The following is a 1,420-nucleotide window of genomic DNA, read 5'->3' as shown; positions in this document are numbered from 1 at the left end:
GCGCTTGCCGCGGCCGAAGAGGCAGGGCCGCCCCGGCTGCAGCGGCGGCTCGGCGGCGGGCGGGTGCACCAGCAGCGGCGGGAAGTCCAGGAGGCGCAGCGCCACGGCCGGGCGCAGCGCGGGGCCCGGCACCTCCAGCCGCACCACCTCCACCAGCAGCTCCAGCGAGAACAGCCCTTCACCGCCCCCCGCCGCCGCCATGTCGGCGCGGCCACCCGGCCCCGGGCGGCGGGCGGCCGTGCCGGCCGCAGGTCTCGCGAGACCTGCAGGGGCTAGGTGCCCCGTCGGCCGTTCTCTCGCGAGAGGCTGCTGGGGGGGGGGGGGGAAGGTGCTGCGGCCTCCCCAGGGAGCCGGCTTGCTCGTTGCCCCAGCAACGCGGCATCGCAGAGCGCCCTGGGAGTTGTAGTCCGTGGGGTCCCCGGGTGGGCGTTGGGGTGGGCCGGGGGAGCGGCCCTCCCCCGCTGCGCGGGAGGGGAGCACCAGCCCCGGCTCCTCGCGGATGCCGCCGGAGGCGGAACGAGCGCTCCGCCATAACGACGGGCCCCATAGCCCCGCGTGCCCCCTGCCTCCTTCACTGCTGCCATGTTGCGGCCTGGCCTGGCCTACGGCTACCATCTACCATGAGAAATGGGCGCGGGGCAGTGGCGGCGCGGGGGCTCCCCCCACTCCAAAGTGGCGTTTAGAAACGAAGCGCACGTTTATAACTTACTAACTTTTCTCTTGTGTCCGTGTAAATTGGGAGTTGCGGCAGATACACTGGTGTAAAATCAGGAGGAAGAGGATGCTCTCTTGCTTGATCTCTTGCTTGGTGAAGAGAGCGCCCTTCCCTCGCTTGTCACCCTTTCCTTAAATCAGCATCTGCTTGCCATCAACAGAACAAAACGTTTGCTGAGCTGGGAAAATGCTTTAGAACATTGTTTTGTTCAGTTAAYAGGATTAATGTAAAATAATGTATCCTGAACTGATGATGTTCAGTTACAGTGACAGTACACAATCACCATTTGCCAGCAGAGAAATAGCTAATGGCAAAGAAAAACTGTTCCTCCTCCTCTTTGTTCTGTTTATTCCTTCCTTTTTCCTCCCTTTTCTTTCTCCATCAAATCACAATCATTTTTTTAGAACATCAGAAAACACAGGGAAATACATAAAGAATTGCAGGTCAGGTCCTTTGATCTTCATTATTAGTTAAGGACGCCACCTTTTATTAGCTATTTTGTTACTTAGCTGTCTTTTGCTGAGAAGACAGGGATTTGGCCTCCACTGTGCGCAGGGCTTAAATAGCAAATAATTATCTCCTCCTCCCTCACTTCTTCCACTGCCTTCATCCTAAATGTGTAGTAATTTGAAAAAGAAAAGGATAGTTATATAAGAACTACAAGTATTCTGCCATCAGTGCTGCTACTGTTCAGGCAGCGCAATT

At 57.4% G+C, this 1,420-nt stretch overlaps 1 protein-coding gene across 1 annotated transcript in view; it reads right to left on the bottom strand.

Annotated features, from left to right (window-relative positions):
* MAP10 (microtubule associated protein 10) overlaps window positions 1-201 on the bottom strand; it is a 2,406-nt gene extending 2,205 nt beyond the window's left edge. Inside the window, exon 1 of the mRNA XM_026081537.1 lies at window positions 70-201. Within this exon, the coding sequence (XP_025937322.1) occupies window positions 70-201 (132 nt within the window). The remainder of the gene's footprint in view (window positions 1-69) is intronic.
* Window positions 202-1,420: the final 1,219 nt, after the last annotated feature.

Source organism: Apteryx rowi, unplaced genomic scaffold (assembly GCF_003343035.1).
Source record: "Apteryx rowi isolate R43461 unplaced genomic scaffold, aptRow1 scaffold_552, whole genome shotgun sequence".
Classification (NCBI taxonomy): domain Eukaryota; kingdom Metazoa; phylum Chordata; class Aves; order Apterygiformes; family Apterygidae; genus Apteryx; species Apteryx rowi.
This window is presented reverse-complemented; position numbering and strand designations above follow the sequence as displayed.